The 17,408-nt window shown below is 30.4% G+C and overlaps 1 protein-coding gene across 1 annotated transcript in view; it reads left to right on the top strand.

The window, feature by feature from the left end:
* Positions 1–385: 385 nt before the first annotated feature.
* Positions 386–17,408, top strand: part of mwh (multiple wing hairs) — a 228,419-nt gene continuing 211,396 nt past the window's right edge. Inside the window, exon 1 of the mRNA XM_014432981.2 lies at positions 386–525. Within this exon, the coding sequence (XP_014288467.2) occupies positions 408–525 (118 nt within the window). The 5' untranslated portion in view covers positions 386–407. The remainder of the gene's footprint in view (positions 526–17,408) is intronic.

Raw genomic sequence — 17,408 nt, 5'->3', positions numbered from 1 at the left:
TTTTTTTTATTGAAATATCGGGTACTGTAGCTGCTTCGAATGTTGGTGGACAATGTTTTTAAGAAGTGTTTACTTTTAATTTTTCCTTTTCAAGGTTTAAAACGTAATTATCTCCTTCCTTTTCTAAAACTGTTACTTAATGTGTAAATTGAGTTGTATCATATCCTCACCTCAAGTGACCTTGTGTCCTTGGCCTAGAACCAAACTTTCTCGATTTCTACGAAATGTTTGTTCAAAACTCATAACGATAAATATATCGATTTAGTTATCATCGAAATGTTTACATTGCTCACTGAACCGAGAGAAATGGTAGCACTCGTCTCCCACCTCAGGGTGGAAAGTGTAACTCTCGCTAGGGGTGGGGCCTGGGCGAGGCGCAGTCTGTGGAGTGATGCGTTGAGTGTCGGATGCACTGGTCGTTCGTTAGCTTCGCTCGCTGCCGGCTCGTCGGGAAGTCTCGGAGAAGTAATGGCGAAAAGATGCTGGATGCGGTACCAATAACTGAGGCTGATATGAGCTATGACTGTTAGTAAATTTTTCTACTAATATATTTAATAATACTGATTATTAGGCAACTGTTACTTGGATTTATTGTTAGGATTACACAAAATAAATTAATGCTATTTAATTTCCAGATTAATTAGTAAACCTTTTTTTATTTCAATGAATGAATATTTCAATTTCACTTTTTCTGAGTTTATTATTCAATCCACATTGCAAAGACAAGTTGATTTATTTAAAGTAAGTAATAATCTTGAAGTTTAGGCTCTCACAACAGTGAAACGTGACTTAGGGGGTGTATACCTACGCTCAACCCACACTTTAAGGAAATAACACATTGCCATATTGCAAAATTTTTATCTTTTTTATATTCATACTACTATTCATTGATGATTCACGATGAATGGTTGAATAAGGTATAATGATCTTAAAACATTGAATAGACGCTGTTTACCGATGATGGCTTCTCTTACATAGTTGGTCATATTTGTATTTGTAATTACATATATTAAATATATTTGCAGAACTGAATATCTGCGAGTATATTTGTGTTCAAATAAATTAATAAGAACATAAATATTTGTGTATGCAGGTGCTCGTGAAAGTGACACAAAAAAAAAATGCATTATTTGAGGAAAAAAACACTACAACTTAAAATTATATTGCAATAGATAATGCATTTTTTTTTTTTTTAAATGAATATTTACTCAGATTTTTAGATTGTTGCTTTGTTTTTTGCTGGAAAACGAGACGTACTCATGTACAGGAGTCAATATGATTAATAGTTTCATCGCAAAATAAATGAATATTTATGTTGGTATATTCTTCTTAATTTTTTTTCTTAATTGTTTGTTGTCACTGAATGACGTTTCCGTTCATTGATGAACATATATAAGCAGTTTTTGAGTTATAGGATATTTTCATACTATTTTATGACCTAACAGTATGCACTTCAGTTCCACAAAGTAGTTTAGGAATGGGTCATTCCACGTCAAATAAACACAATTTTGAACCTTACTATCTCAGATTTTCTTCAATTTTAACGTTTTATGTCGGTATTATACTCTTTCTTAGCTTATGCTGAAAAATTGGTATTAGAAACTCTTTTGTGTCAAATAATAATGGAGTTTCACTATTATCTACCAAAACCGTTCCACCAATAGAGTTCTATCCCTCAAAAAAGATTGAGAATAACTGTACTACATAAGCATATATTGTCTATCAAAATCTTCAGGAATGTTGTCAGTGTTTCAGTAAAGTTGGATATATTACATAATCATTTATATGCAAACACAGACACTGATCTGAGTAAAAAGGTTAAACAACGTCGAACCTGGCCAGTACTATGATGGGTGACCCATGACTATAAGGCACAGTTCCACTCTTCTCCGCCCTATTTAGTGAAGCCTCTTCTTCACTTCTTCTGTAGGCTCAGATGGACCCCGGACAAAGAAATGATGACCCAACTTCATGTACTTAGATCGTTATTTCGGTTCTGGTCTTCCAGAATGTTCATTAATAACCCGGAGGTGTGTTCCATGGACGGTCTGCATCAGGAAAGAAATATAGGTCCTCCAGCGGTCATAATATCGACTTTAAACAGCCACACTCCATATCTGATTTATCATTGTCCTTGAATATTACTTAGCTGGTGGGACCGACTGCCGTTTCGCCTCCAAGAGTTTTTAGTTAGTTTTTTCATTATATTTATATTTTATATTAAAATATATAACTGATATTTAATTTTTAAAAATCCCACTAAAAAAATAAACCACAATAAAGTTGTTTATGGCAAGTAATAATTTATGATAAAATTTGTTTTCATTTATTTTTCTCTGTATAAAATATAAATTAAAATTTAATTAGAAGCTACATGGCAGCCCAAACGAGCTAAAATCTCCATGAGAAGAAAAATCATAGTAATCCAAAACTGTTCATGGTTTTCCAATGGTTGGAAACCTGATTTGACTCTTCAGAAAACTGGCAACCTTTTTATAAACGAAATTTATGTATGTAATAATTCAAAAGTAATCTTTCTTGTATGCATATTGGATAAAGATTTATAGGTTTCTGAATTCGAAATGACAAAAGGAAGGAAGACATCGGCGAACAACATCCCAAATATTCTTTAAGCCCATGATAAGTTTTTTACCATTCATCGCCAATGATTAATGGTTGAAACGATGAATAACATGTTGGCTTCTTTTCTAGAAGTCCATACTATATTATATTATAAAAGAAACATTTTTCATCATGACAAAGTGCTATTTCCTAGAAGAATGGACGTGGCGTGGGTTTTAACCCTGCCCATAAACGAGATGTTATCGTCTTGTGTTGTATATCTTAGCTTCTAGTTTAGCATTTAGTATATATTTAATGGATCAGGTTGTATTTGCAGTAGTACATTCGAACAAAAATTCCTTGGCCTAATTGTGAATAACTTGCAAATATAAAATTGAATAACGTATATTTTATATTATATCGCGCTGAATGGAATTCTAGTAATAGTCCTTAAAACTCTAACTCTAAGTGAAATTCAAAGATATTTATTAAAAAAAAAAAAAAAGATGTTTACTTACTGTCCATTTGATAGTAATTTGACATTTGACACAAATGATAAATAAGATTTCTTTTTTCTTTTTATCACGTATCGGCCACTAAGGACCACGTGAATATTAATGGTTAGACGTCTTTGGGAGTCTTGATTTTCTTTCTTCCCATCGCAGTTTCATGATCCTCGACTGCCTTTCTTTTCTTTCTTCGGACCACTTCTCACCCATTTTTTTCCCTCTTCCAATATTGGTAAGATTTTTCAATGTTTTCCTATACGTATCTCTATCTAGGCAGTCGGTATCTGAAATTTTAAGTTTCTTTAATTCCTCTCTCATTTTCTTCGTGTATCCTCCCATGGTCTTGTAGCTAAAAATTTGTTTAAAGATCTTCTTATTCAATCTTTTCTCCTTCATCCTCTTCATGTGCCCATAGAATGTCAGCCTTCTGATTCTCATCTCGGTTTCCAGGTCTTTGATGTTTGTGTAGATCTCTTCGTTAGATCTTAACCTTCTTGTGTTTTTCTGGATCCATAGATTTTTCTCATGATCATCCTTTCTATTTTTACCAGCTTTTCCAAGTTGAGTAAGCATGTGGTCTCCACCCCGTATCACAGGCCTTATCAAAACGTTAAATAAGTTCTTTATTCCATATAAAAATCTATTTTTTCTTACTATCCAATCAAATGTTTTAAAGAGATTCACTTAAGTGGGAAGCCTTAATAATGGTGTACAAAACATCTTTGAATCGATATTAGGATGTGAGATCGAATGCTATGGTAACAGTTCTGATAGTCATTTATCAAAACTTGAACATCTTCAGAATAGAACTTTAGAGATAATGCAAAGCAAATCATCTAAAAATTGTTGGAGGTTTACCATTTAAACTATTTTACTGGTACCAAATTAATTTGGATTTACAAATTGTAATTTATTTATCAAAGAAATCAGTTATTCATTAAATGTTAAAAAAACAACTAAATTTATCTAATCACCTGGTACCATATTTCTTAGTTTCCATCGTTTTCCAGAAAGAAACAAAAGTAGTTAACAACTATTTATTTGCCGACGTTTCATCCCACTTTGCAGAGCTTCATCAGGGCTAAAAAGATTTTTAGTTGTTTTTTGTATCTTTTTAGCCCTGATGAAGCTCTACAAAGTAGGGTGAAAATAAATGGTAATTAACTATATTTGTTTTCTTTTGACCACACCCCTTACCAACTTTATCTTTATTTCATTTTATGTTCAACTGTTACAACACTTAATAGACAAACGGACTAGCAATCCATTAAAAAAGACTGATCAATATGACTATGATACGGACTTCAATTTTGGGGCTCACCTTAACTTTTTAATTCCTCTTGCATCCAATCCTTACAATCCAATATCCTTAATTTGTTACAAATGAATTCATCCATAAAGACCTTTATGTTCCATATATAACCAATCTAGCCCGAACCAGATATTCCTTCCACTATAAACTCCCTGACCACCCAAACCGACTAGTTTCAAACCTTGCTTTCTCTTCCATTCCTGACAATCCTCCGAGACGCCTGAAAAGAAGAAGGCCTGTAGACCTTCTGTTGTATAAATGTTTTTAGAGTGCTATCAATGGGTAGTTTCTCTACAGGCCTGTATCATACCATTATAATCTAACATCAAATTTATTATTATTATTTATTTATTTATAAATACAGTTATAAATGTCAATATATATTTTTAAAATGGACTTTATTGTATTGGTGGGCTCAAAAATGGATTTTCTAGTTGTTTGTTAGTCGACATTGTGCTAACGAAATCTCTCCTTTGGCGATTTTTTAAATATGTTGACTTAGAAAAATGTAGTAAATGCACTTTTGACTTCGCCAATGCAATACAGTCAGTTTCACAAAGTTTATGTCATACTTCCGGGTCAGCAATATATTGATTCATAATGATGTATTCTTAGTTTATATTTTGAAGGAAATCTGATTTCTTTTATCTAGTTGGATTTAGTGAAAGTATCTTTCTCGTTAAATATTCTTTATTTATTGCTCATTAATCAAAATTTCGTTCGTATATTGATTTTTTGCTTTTATTATTTTTTATTTTATTTATTTATTTATTTATTTTTTTTTTGACGGGTTAAAGTTATGCAACCTTGGAGACGCCCGGTACTGAAATGAATGAGGATGCAGAGCGGGAGTACCGTTGGGCACTCGGTAGCAGCCCGAACCGAAACTACACCCACAACTACACCTGCAATTAGTTAGCGAGAAGTGTTCCCCAATCCCGACTCTCCAGGGCTGGATATAAATAACTGTTATTAAGGTAATGGTCAGCCCTGGGCTTCTACACTGATTACGGCTCTTTATTTCGGCAGGCAACTCTTACGTTTCCCTAAACAGCCCTCGGGACTTTTCCTGGATCTGATAAAGGAGCTCTGTGGTAGTGTTGGGTTCGCTGGGGGCATTGCCTCATCCTTTGTAGTTGTGCCTCTATCATTAGTATAGTAAACATCGATTATCGCTACTTGTTGGTAACAATCGACTTATTGAACCAACTGATTGCCAACACTAGGGCACAGCTTACGTAAATTTCTTTAGGTACAGAACTTAAATCTTACAGATGCTTCTTTCTAATATTTAGAAGAAAAATCTATGGGCTTTATATAACTCATTTTAATGATTTTTTAAAAATCTGATTCCTTTTTTTTTTTATAAACTTGTTTATTTATTAATAAACATTATAATCTGTCACGGATTTAGGATGCATACATTAAAAAAAAATTGAAAAATATAGTAAAAAATACACCCTTATATAAATAAAAATAAAATAAATTAAGTAAAAGTAAACTTCTGAATAAATCTTTTATTATTATAATAATAATGTGAAACGCTTTGACCCATGATGGGTCATAACTGCTTTGTTCCAAACATTTGTGGTGTTTGTGATCGATAAGTATAAGTATTCAATTTCTGTCTGAAATTTAATTGTGATCTTGTTCTTTTTCCGTGAGATCGGTGTGGTATCAAGAAAAATTGTATGAATTAATATTTTATAATTTACCAATCGAGGTTCATTTTATTTATTTTTTTTTTTTTTTATGTTGAATAAGAAAAAAATATAACCAGAGATATTTCAATAAAGTAGTCCAATTTTTTAAGCCAGTTAAAATAAAAGTTAAATTCGAATTTTAATAGAATATTTTTCCTGACCGGTTTAGAAATATATATAGAAATATTTAGCAAATAACAAAAATAATAAGTGAAATAAAATCTTTTATGAATTGCTTTTAAAAATTATATTTTCAAAAACAAATATCAACTATGCTTTTACCTAAAACAACATTTTTGGATTACTTTACTGGAAGCGTCTTTTGTTTTAGGTAACCTTTATTTACACACATAAGGCTCCTAGGTAGCTTTGGATAGAAACCTTGGTGACTGGCAATTCTTTAAGTAATTCTAAATAATGTTCGCGTAAAAAAAACAAAAACTAAAACAAACGTTCTGGCAAATATTCGTTATGATATATTCCTTAGAATCCTGAAGTTGGCTTGAACATTAAATAGCATAAATGTAAATAAAAGTGGACAATTACCTTTTTAGAAATCTCCGATGTACGTCACTTTTTTCTGGAACAATGAATCTTCATATCTGTATAGGTTAAATTCCAATGACTTTTTAATTGACATGGAAAACATTTCAGGTTCTAATTCTTTCTTCGATAACTTACTTTATCAGTTTATAACAAACTCAGTAATTATTTTCATGTGTTAATGAGATCTCATAATTTTTAATTGAGGTATCAATATCTTTTTTTCACGTAATAGAATGCTGACATATAGGGAGGTAACTACTCAAGGCTGTAACACCCCAGCTGCCTTACTCCAATCCCGATTAGCTCATCGCCTATAAAGTTGAAATTCGCCATTGCAGCCTTGGCTAAGACAAGTATGGCTTAAGCATTTATGACCTAATGGCTATTGGTGGAGAAGAAGTGTAAATATTGCAACATAAAACTGAAATTAATTTTTCTTATCGAGCCAAAATAAGTATTAATTTATAATTAGTTTTATTACTTTTTAGATAATTAATTGAATCCCACAGCAATTCAGAGCCATTCACCCGATAGTGAAAGGGATTCTTAATGTATTATGATCTGATTCATCGTTCTTTAAACCGAAACAATTGCTTAGTACGTATTTTATTTTTTATTATGTTTTATTAATTTTTTATAAATTTTAATTTCATCAGTTGAGGATTGAAAGACAACAGAAGTCATAGTCGTGTACTTTTAAATTATTTTTCTGCACCATTAAACTCAAATATCACTAAAAATGTAAAAATATTACAAAACATTTATTTGTATTTATAATTATTAGAAAAGTTTAAAACAGGAAAAAAAACACTCTGATTTCTTAATCGTTAAAAGTTCATTTCATTTTATTTTTTTTAATGTACCACATTTTATTAAACATAAATTAACAATAAAGAATAATTCATGCCAAATTCAAGTGAATGCCTGCCGTTATAGTACAACAACCCAAGAGGGGATAAAAGGCAGTTATTTCACCCGGATTTCTAATTACTTATTTAAAAACCATTTGATTTACAGATTAGCACTCAAATTAAAGCTATTTTAATATACTATAAAAAAAAAATTATGACGTTTATCTTCTTATGGGTATTAGTTTTTATGATATTTGCTCAAATAAATTGATTCATTGTAGTTCCGACAAAATTCCATGTACAAAAGTCATATTCATAATATGAATATGACTTTTGTACATGGAATTAGGGATGGGATATTGATATCGATATTATCGAAATATCGATATTTTGTCTCCGATATCCGATATTTTGATATCGATATCCAGTAACCGATAATATCGGAATATCGATATTTCTCTTCGATAATATCGGAGTATCGGTTTCTAAAAAAAAAAAAAAAAAAAAAGGAAAAAAGGTCGCACCTTAATATTAGATATATAAAATAAATGTAGTCTAAAAATGTGTAAGGTCATATAATCCAAATATCAATTTGCTAAAGAAAATGTTAATTGATAGTATTTTGATATTTAATATTGATAATGTCGTATTCATTTCGATAATCTTTTATTTCTAACGTTAGCAACAATATTCCAATATTTTTTTTTTAAATATCGATATTTTGTTTAAAAGTACTAGACAAATTCAAAGTGAAATCGATATTTGGATTCAATAATTTAATATCCATTTCGACATATTTAATAATACTGATATGGAAGATTATCAACAAGGTATTTCAATATTTCATTTTGAAAATTTCATACTCCTTACGGTATTTAACATTGTTGACAATATTGATATTGACTTTTGTACATGGAATTAGGGATGGGATATTGATATCGATATTATCGAAATATCGATATTTTGTCTCCGATATCCGATATTTTGATATCGATATCCAGTAACCGATAATATCGGAATATCGATATTTCTCTTCGATAATATCGGAGTATCGGTTTCTAAAAAAAAAAAAAAAAAAAAAAAAAAGGTCGCACCTTAATATTAGAGATATATAAAAGAAATGTAGTCTAAAAATGTATAAGGTCATATAATCCAAATCCTTATAAAAAGCTTGAAAATAGTTTTTCGATAGTTTTTCAATTGTTATTAATATCGGTATAAAATATTCGAAACAATATTTCATTTATTAGAAATATCGATATTTTATGAAAGAAAATCTATCATTTTATTAAAAGCTAAAATAAGGTATTTCGATATTTTATTTTTATAATTTCATATTCGTTTCGATATTTAACATACCGATATCGATATTTTTCTTTCGATATCCCATCCCTAATTCATATGCGAATATAATAAAAACTACTAACCTTACGTGACACAAAATACTGTATAATAAGTTTGAGTCAAAATAACTTTATTTTGAGTGTTGCGTTATTTTGTGAGTTTTGATTGTTTTTTAGATATAGATTTCTTTCACTAACTACTGATTCTTCAGTACATTTTTTATGAAATATTGCTTTTTAAAAAGCTATATCTCATATTATATAGTTATTATTTCAAATTTTGCATCATGTTTAACTTTATAATACTTATTGTATCATAACTATTGGTACCGTAACAAATAAGAAAAAAAAAAAAAAAAATAGTTATATTGGTACCAAAATATAACTGTCAGTTTCAAAACAAACTTTTTTTTTTGTCCCCTGTGGGAGCTTCAATTTCCTGAGGTAGTTATAATTTTTTGTTCTGATCCATGTGGTTTCGTTCTTGGTTAGAAAGTGCAAAACCTTCTCTCGACACTTTCTGATAGTACTCCGACCTGGTAACCACACTAACTATAGCTCTAGTGACATCCTTTATTGTTGGCTACACTTTTTGAGCAATTTCTGCTTCTTACTGTTTCTCTCATAGCTATCAAAGTACTGTAGAATGTTCTGATTTTTACTGATCCGTTATGTTAATTTATATAAATACAATTATTAAGTCATCTATTCATTTAAATGTTTTATTATTTCTTAATTTATGTTTATTATTGACACTTATTACTGAATATTGATGATATGTATGTTATCTAGGATATGTTACTTAGTAGGAAAAACACCTGAAGAAAATGTTGTATAGAATCCGTAACCAATTACTGAATGTTATACATTACAAGGAAACATTTTTCTGGTGGTTGTAACTATTAATTATTAGCTAATTAATTTAATAAAAGGTTGTTTTCCGATTTCAGGCGCTTTTTAAATATTGCTTTATTTAACTATCTTAAAGCATCTTCTTCCCGTTTTATGCAAATATTTCAAAAGTGATATAGGACCTCGCTTCCTGGGAGTCAACAAGGCTATCAATGGCAGTAGCATGCAAATATACATTTGTCACTATTATGCATTTATATGTATGTATTGTATAAATTTAATAATAAAGAAGGTAACGAACAAAAAAAAGAAAAAAACAAAGGACCCGTCCCCCTTAGACTACTTTTTTTCTTTTCTTTTTTTTTCGTTACCTCCTTTATTATTAAATTTATACAATACATACATATAAAAAAAATGATAAGTGATTAGAAATTATTTATTTTGGTAAAATTATAAGAACATAATAGAAATTACATATTCAAATATTATGCATAAAATGAAAAATACTGGCGTGGTTAAATACCATCTACCAGTAAGGTTTTCTTTCGCTGATCGATTCCTGATTGTACTGGTTTTTGTTTATTAATAAGTAATTTATTTTATTTTAAATATCTATAGTTCATAAATTTGTATTGCCTTCTTCTGTAGAGAAGTCGCTTTAACAAATTTTCTGAGCATGACATCTTAAAATGAATATAAATGATGTTTGTACATAGATTCACAATAATATACAATACATGAATATACAACAAATGTATAAACATAGATCCTCCATTAAGTAATACAGCCTAAGTATGCTTTTATAAATCTTAACATTAAGACAAGATCCTTGGGCAAAATAATCAGGGGGCCTAGTTGCTTTAGCTCGCTTTAGTCTTATATCCGTGCATGAAATTAATTTTTTTTTGATGATATATTTATTTATTTCATTTTATACAAAAAAAAAAAAAATGTCGGTGATAGATAAAAATTGGATTTTCATGCTGTGATCAGCATTGAAAGAAATTTTATCCTTGGGAAATTGACTTATATTTTTTTCTTGAAATAATGCATTTGAATTCAATATCTTGAAATAATCATCAAGAGAAATTAAACTTTTGCAAGTATTGAATTATTGAAGTTTTTTGTAATTTATTTTCCTTGTTCTAATTAATTGCATTTGTTTCCTTTAAGGAGCTTACTACTATAGATATCGTTGATAAGCCAGTACTTTCCTGGTATCTAACGGATCTAACCGTCAATGGAATAATTGATGGTGGCCTAAGCCGATCTTAGAAGAATTATGCGTTCTAATGATGTCCGAAGGGAACTGATGGTTCAGATTGGCCAGAGGATTCTCACGCAGAGGCAAGTAGCGGATATGTTAATTGCAGCTCGTTAAATTAAGAGCGGGAGCGAGTTCATATTTCCCGGGGGAAAAAGTGGCGCCCGTTATTTGGCGGTAAAACTACACCAGTCATCAACTGTCAGCGTTATCAGTATGCAAATAGTCAGCCGGCTCAGATTAATTAAATGATATCTCAAAGGCCTTTAGTCCTCTTACTGGCTATTTCCGATTATTACAGTCTTTATTACCACTTATTCGTTTCGTGGGCTATCGTAAATTTACAATTACTAAGTCAACTATTCATTTAAATGTTTTATTATTTCTTAATTTATGTTTATTATTGACACTTATTACTGAATATTGATGATATGTATGTTATCATTCTTAAATATGAAGAAGGATATGTTACTTAATATGAAAAAGACTATAACCGCAAATTTTGATTTATCCTTAGTTATACGTTTATCGTTGCCCACGCTCAGCGGAGAACGGGGGTGAGTTGAAGTCAAATAAAAAAAAATATAATCGCAAAAGGAAAAAAACAAAACAAAACAATAAAGAATAAATTACTCCTTAGGCGCCACGTTATTTTTCTTGGAAATAACGAAAACCCCGCAGCATTATGCCCACAATATAACTAAAATATACCCCTATATAAACAATTGTTTAATTATAACCACTGGCGAATACCTTTACAAGTACATAGATAACAGAAAACTTAGAGGTGTTACCTATTCCGTGAACAACAAAAAAAATATAAGTAAATTAACAAGTTGAAAGCAGAGAAAGAACAGCAGAACTATATGTACAAAAGTTTAATAATAAGAAAAAATATATGTATACAGAGAATGAAAAAGGAAAAAAAAGAATTCTTATCAATTAATAAAACAATTAAAACTTATAGGTTGACTTAAGCTTAATAACTATATTTACATTATTATCCAAAAGAGTATAAAAGTGAATATAAAATAAAATTTAGTTCAAACCCCACGTAGTCCTCCACTTCTATTGTTAATGATCGTCTATTGAAGTAAACACCATAATTTTGAAAAACAAAACATATATGACAACATCTCTCATATGGTGATATTCCGGTTCAAACCATGAAGACAGAGGGCCTTTAAACTATTACCACTTCACATTGAACAATCGTAACGTGTTCCAAAATCAAAACCAAAACTCACTCGTCTGAACATACGAGTTCCCAGAATCAAACTGTCGCCTTCACAAAACCAAAACTCACTCGTCTGAACATACGAGTTCCCAGAATCAAACTGTCGCCTTCACAAAAACAAAACCCACTCGTCTAAAACATATCGCTCGTGTTTTGTTTTCACCATGACAACCGTAACACCCCTTGTCTACGCAGATATCGCCAGTGTTTTTATTTCACCATGGCAACCGTAACAAGACATGAAGGAAATGTGTATAGAATCCGTAACCAAATAATGTTATACATAACAAAGAAACATTTCTCTGTTGTTTGTAACACTTAATAATTAGCTAATTAATTTTATAATAAAAGGTTGTTTCCCAATTTCAGGTGCTTTTTAAATATTGCTCTATTTAATTATCTTAAAGCATCCTCTTCCCGTTAAAATCAAATATTTCAAATTGTGAAATATCGTACATCGACTAACCCACTCGCTATAATATCTAGTTAATAATAGTTCTAATATATTGCCAAATTGTATTTTTAGCCTTTGTATTCGGATTACTCGAATACTTGTAATCTGAATTAATATTTTAAGTACAACAAGTTTTGTGGAATTAAAAGGTTTGAGTAATAGCAAGAAAATAGTCCATAAATAAATAAAAGCGAAATAAAATAAAATAACATTATAAGAAATATGTAAATTTTATTAGTTTATGAATTTTTTTTCTTTGTATTCATTTATTGCAATTTACAACTGCATTTACATAAAAACACATTAAGTAAATTTAGTTTAATATCAAAAGAGAGTAAAACAGGCATGTAAAGAAACTACCCATAGGTACCACTCTAATTAAAAATATAAACAATTAGATTGGACGTTGTGTTGCCTTACATAATCAATAAAGAAGTAAAAAAGATTCCTGAAAAAGAAAAATAATACAGTTTTTACAAAAAAAAAAAACAAAAAAAAAACCTTTGGAACTTATGATGTAGGATTACAACTGATTATTAATACTATATCTTTTGGATTTTGTTATTGTTAAAAAACAAAAACAGCGCTTCCTAGCGACGTTATGTTATAAGAAATTAAACAGTATTAAAACGTACGTTGAAGGAGTACTATAATTTATTTAATTAGTCAAGAAGTATGTCGTAAAGCGTAGGAAACAAAATTTCCCCAACATTGAGGTGTAGGATCCATATGAAACTAAAATTATCACAAAAACGGATTTATAATGTTCTTAAAACAGTTACTTTGCAAATAATTAACGATAAAGTCACGAATTAGAATTTTATCACTTTTTTTAGTCTTTTCCTATAAATCCTAAATGACTATCCTCGATAAAACGATTATATAGGTATATACTACTTGTATATTGATAAAACGATTACATAGGTATATACTACTTTTATGTAGATAAAAAGAATGCATAGGTATATACTACTTGTATATAGATAAAACGAAGAGATATTCAGGAAAAACAAATTCATAATAATAAAGGCTTAGCGAACCCGAAGGTTCGATGCAGCTACCACCGATCCTTCTCTACGTACATCTGTCCAGTGACACCCCCTCAATCTTTCAATCTTTTATTTTATTTTGTATATTACAAGTTTTACTATATTTTATTGTGTTATTGCTTAGTAACTAAATCAATTTATGTCAGACAGTCGGCACTCAATTGTTGATTGTAATTATATGAGGAGTAGATGGTTGGGGGTGTGTTCAGAATGTAACACAAATAATTTGAAAGAACTTATTTAATAGCACCAACTTTTCGGCCAGAATTTCTAACCTTTATCAGGGCTAGAGAATAAATAACAGGATAACAACCAATGAATACAAAAAATAAATAAAATAAAACGTGATGATTAAAGTAAATAATTTTACAGAATGAAAATTAATAAAAATAAAGTTATGATAGAAGTGGAAAATAAAATGTATATATATGTAATTAAATATATAAGTCAAATAGAATAATTAAGGAAATAAAAATTAAAAGTTATGTAATGCAAAAAAAAAAATGAATATTATAATTTAAAAATTAAAGTTATGGAAATAAAACAAAAAATAAAAAAATAAAGTGAAAGAAAATATATATATGTGACTTAGCCCTGACGAAGGCTAGAAATTCTGGCCGAAACATTGGCATAATTTGGTAAGTTCTTTCAACTTATTTGTGTTATATTCTGACCGCACCTTCCATATATGTATTATCAACGGTCAACTATTTTCTCATTATTTTTCATTGTAATTATTGTTAAGGGCCATTTATTTGTTGATATTCCAGAATAAAATTGCTTTTAATTTCACATTTTTGTTAATTTTGATAGAAAAGTAAATAATGAATGATGTAGCTACAAATACATAGTATTTACTTTATGTTCCATTTACAAGACTTTTGTTTTGTTTGTTTACCCCCTTTCTGACCATTTCTGATATACAGGGAGTATTATACAGGTCATTACGCTATTCAAACCAAAAAACAGAGGTCAACTTTTCATACCGTGGGCTCGCCACGATTTAAACGTCAACCCGACCACTATTATCCGGTGTCAGTGAAGTTACTAGGTTGTTAAGGTGACACCACCACATACTTCTCTATTGCGGGATTTGACCCCTTTTAAGAGGCCTCACCAGGGCCCTGTTTCATAATGCAAGCTAATAGTATTAGTTCATAGTACAAGTGTAGAATCTAGTGTGGTAATAATACTAATATTTATTTTTTTCATGATAGGGATGACTATTAGTGATATTACAGGAATTAAAAAATACTAAAGTACAAGTTACTGTTGTACAAGTCTGTGTAATTGAATTAAGATTAATCTACAAGTCTAATGGTATTAGTTTGTGCTTTATTATGAAACAGAGCTCGTGTAGGGCGATTTGTTTGTAAACATTTTTTTATTATAGTACCAGAGTGGGAGTCCTGGCTGAAAAAAATAAAAAGCTATAACATAATGTTGCGAAAAGAGATGCATATTTAAATACATTACATAAGTATTTATTAAAATACTAATGCTATCCCTTAACAGATGCTTGTAAACTACCCGGTCTCTGTACCACATTTAGCCATTGACCCTCAAGATTGGAGTAACAGTACTCTAACACAGATAGAGTACACTAATTTAGGACACTACACCACAGGCAATTCTCATATACTGTTTTCCTTTCTAGGATTACCTCCCATAGCCAGGTGTTCTCGCCACGGGATTAAGTTGGCGTGATTTAGCTTCATACCATTTCTTTATTAGTATATAAAGGTACCTTTGCATGTTTGCCAAACTATGGGTAATGCGTGTATATGCAAGCGTGTGGGCGGGTTATTTGGATTGACAGGTAAGATTTGGCTTGAATTTGTGCCCGACGAATCGTTTTTGGGTACACTTAGTTACACACACACTTATAATTAGTTATTGTTGTTTTAGAACTGCCAAGAGACTAATATTTGTGCTCTCCGGGTTTAATTAACTAAAAAATTTTCCTAACCTTAGAAATTAATAATTAATTCTAGTTTAAGATTGTATATTTTAACCCTCCCCTCCTATTGTGACGCAGAGGTAACATCTTTAAGAGTGTATAAAAAAATAAGTGGATATTTTAAGCTATTCCACTGGACCTAGATAGCTTCATTTATACTATTGTTTAATCGTAAAATAATTGAGAATTATTCTGCTGCCAAAAATTTCTAGATGGCGGTAGTCTTTTTTTTAATTTTCTCATAGTGAATCTAATGGATCAGAGTAGAGGCTTGATCTTATTTGATGTGCCTTAAACTTAGCTTTTGAATAGACGTCTTTGCAGGTGGCATTTCCTTGATGTTGTTGTGGTGTATCCTGTCTTGGGTGTGGAATCCGAAACACAGGCCCCTGATGGAGGTGGAATTGCGATGTATTCGGCTGTGATATGTTATTTTATATCCTTTCTTGTAGATTGTTCGCTCCTATTATTGTCACAGCTGATTTAAGATGAATTTTTATCATCTTCTAGCTATTTTGTCGATCTTTACGTTTCCTTTTATTTAGTCTTATTTTTGTATTTATTTTGCCCCTTTTTAAAAATAAAATGGTGTAAAAATAAGGTATAATGGCCGACACAAATCCGATGTCCACTGTGTCTACACTAGCGTATGTATACCGACTCATTTTTTATTTACCAAGCGTTTGTTTTGTTTCAATTGATAAACATGTGGTTTCGGCTCGAAAACATTTAAAAGTAAATCTTGGTCGCTAATGCAAGGAACGAATGATATTTGGCTTACGACTTTTCTAACTGTTCTATATTTAGGTAGTCTTTTATCTTTTATTCAATAATGTGACAGCTCACCGTTATGTTTTGGGACCTTAGAGGCCATCGTTGGCATTTTCGTAATATCATTATCTTCTTGCCGATCGCAACTTCTTCCATAATAGTTGCGCAAATTATTGGCGTAAATGATGGAAAGGATATAATTAGGGTTTCCGCACTATCTGGCCTCCTCAACCTCTTCGGCGGCCTTACGCGCGGTGAAGGTAATGGAGTCATTATGAAAACTGGAAATACGGGTCTTAAGGTCCAGTTATTTTAATAAAATATTTAATAGCCCGCAACCGTGGGAGCCCTATTTCGTATCAACAGATCTGAGCCAATAACTGCCTCATGGCCAGGGGGTCAAACAGTAGGCAATACTTTGGTACCTCCAAGTAGCTCTTACCAAATATATATCGCGCCTTAGGTGAAACAATTACAATTAAAAAATAAATAATTAGATATTATTCTAAAATATCAATAAAAATAGGAGTGTTTGTGTGTATATTTCACTTTTTACAACAAACCAGTGCTGTGTGTCTGGTATATGGAGTTTTGTGAGGTAGTAACCTCTAGTCTTTCATTGTGCACCATAGTGGTTGCATCGCAGTAGCTGTAATGTTATAGGAAATATAATAATAATAATTATCTTTATTTTTCCTGGGACTAGTCCCTTTAGAATAATATGATAGGCATCGACAAGAGGCATTAGTGCCTTAGTATAATACAAAATTAAAAATGAACTTATTGAACTTCATAAAATATAATTAAAGTAATAAATTGAAGACAAAAATAAACAATATTTAACAAAATAGATTAAATAAAAAAAAAATAAAACCATATATCATCTCATAAATCATAGGGTGACTAACTTCCAATAATATAAATGAAAAAGAATCAATAATAAATGAACTAAAAATAATTAATAAAAATGAACAGTTATTATTTATATAAATATT

The sequence above is a fragment of the Halyomorpha halys genome, unplaced genomic scaffold (assembly GCF_000696795.3).
Source record: "Halyomorpha halys isolate HHAL.00 unplaced genomic scaffold, Hhal_1.1 Scaffold1141.1, whole genome shotgun sequence".
In the NCBI taxonomy this organism is placed as follows: Eukaryota; Metazoa; Arthropoda; class Insecta; order Hemiptera; family Pentatomidae; genus Halyomorpha; species Halyomorpha halys.
This window is presented reverse-complemented; position numbering and strand designations above follow the sequence as displayed.